Source organism: Trichechus manatus, unplaced genomic scaffold, assembly GCF_000243295.1.
Source record: "Trichechus manatus latirostris isolate Lorelei unplaced genomic scaffold, TriManLat1.0 scaffold00113, whole genome shotgun sequence".
In the NCBI taxonomy this organism is placed as follows: Eukaryota; Metazoa; Chordata; class Mammalia; order Sirenia; family Trichechidae; genus Trichechus; species Trichechus manatus.
In genome coordinates, this window is record NW_004444049.1 from 3,408,360 (window position 1) to 3,409,484 (window position 1,125).

The 1,125-nt window shown below is 55.3% G+C and overlaps 1 protein-coding gene across 1 annotated transcript in view; it reads right to left on the reverse strand.

Moving 5' to 3' along the window:
* LRP5 (LDL receptor related protein 5) overlaps positions 1 to 1,125 on the reverse strand; it is a 101,194-nt gene that overhangs the window by 86,870 nt on the left and 13,199 nt on the right. The window contains exon 4 of the mRNA XM_004383888.1: positions 600 to 1,048. Within this exon, the coding sequence (XP_004383945.1) occupies positions 600 to 1,048 (449 nt within the window). The remainder of the gene's footprint in view (positions 1 to 599; positions 1,049 to 1,125) is intronic.

The following is a 1,125-nucleotide window of genomic DNA, read 5'->3' on the forward strand; positions in this document are numbered from 1 at the left end:
AGAAAATGTGTCCGTGCGTGACGTGAATTCCATCCCAATTAAAAAAAAGTAAAAAAAACTGGTTGTGCAAATTTCCACCTGTGGGAGAGCCGTACTTCCGTGGGATGTCCATCACACACACATACACACATAAGATGGCCAACATCTCAAACCCAGACTGCCACCTCAGGTGCCTCAGACGTGGTAACAAGTTTAAAAAAGCAGCATATTGACAAAGGCAGCTTGAAAAATTAGACGGGAAGCTTTCGGGGCCATGAGTTTCTGTTAACGGGTGAGGAACAACTCGGAAAAGGAGGGTGAGAATGGTTGCACAACTCGAAGAATGGAATCACTGTCACTGCGTTGTACGTGCAGAAACTGTTGAACTGGTGTATGTTCTCGTGTATATGCTCAACAATAAAATAAATTAAATTTTAAAAAAAGAAGCATTGCTATCACAGGAGAATAATTCCCAACAACAACAAATTTGGAAAGGTGAGTTCATCAAGACTGCCGTGTTCTCTCTGAAAAATGAACGTGGACTCAACTGATTTCAAAAGGGGAACTGTGACCCCCCAGGCCTCCCCCCAGGGGATCCAGGGCAGGGGGTCTGGACTCACCCGTGGGCGGGGTCCAGGGCGATGGCCCGCGGCTGGTCCAGGTCCTGCCAGAAGAGCACCTTGCGGGACGTCCCGTTGAGGTTGGCCACCTCGATGCGGTTGGTCTCCGAGTCCGTCCAGTACAGCTTCTTGCCGACCCAGTCGCAGGCCAGGCCGTCAGGCGAGACCAGGCCCGAGATGACCACGTTCTGCACGGCGGCCCCCGTCTGGTTCAGGAAGGTCTGCTTAATGGTTTCCTCGCTGACATCCGTCCAGTACACGGCTCCCCTGGAGAACTGGAAGTCCACGGCGGCCGCATCCTCCAGCCCGCTGACCACGATGGTGGACTCCAGCTTGACGCCGCCAGCGTCCACCAGCCGCACGTCCCGGCGGTTGGCAAACAGCAGGAGCGGCGAGGCTGCGGGGACAGAGGGCAATGTGAGCACCACCGGCCAGGCCGCTCCAAGCACCTTCCGTCCCGTCCCGGAGGTGTTGCCAGGAAACCGGCGCCCACAGCTCAGTCACGACCACACACTCGGAGGCTCCC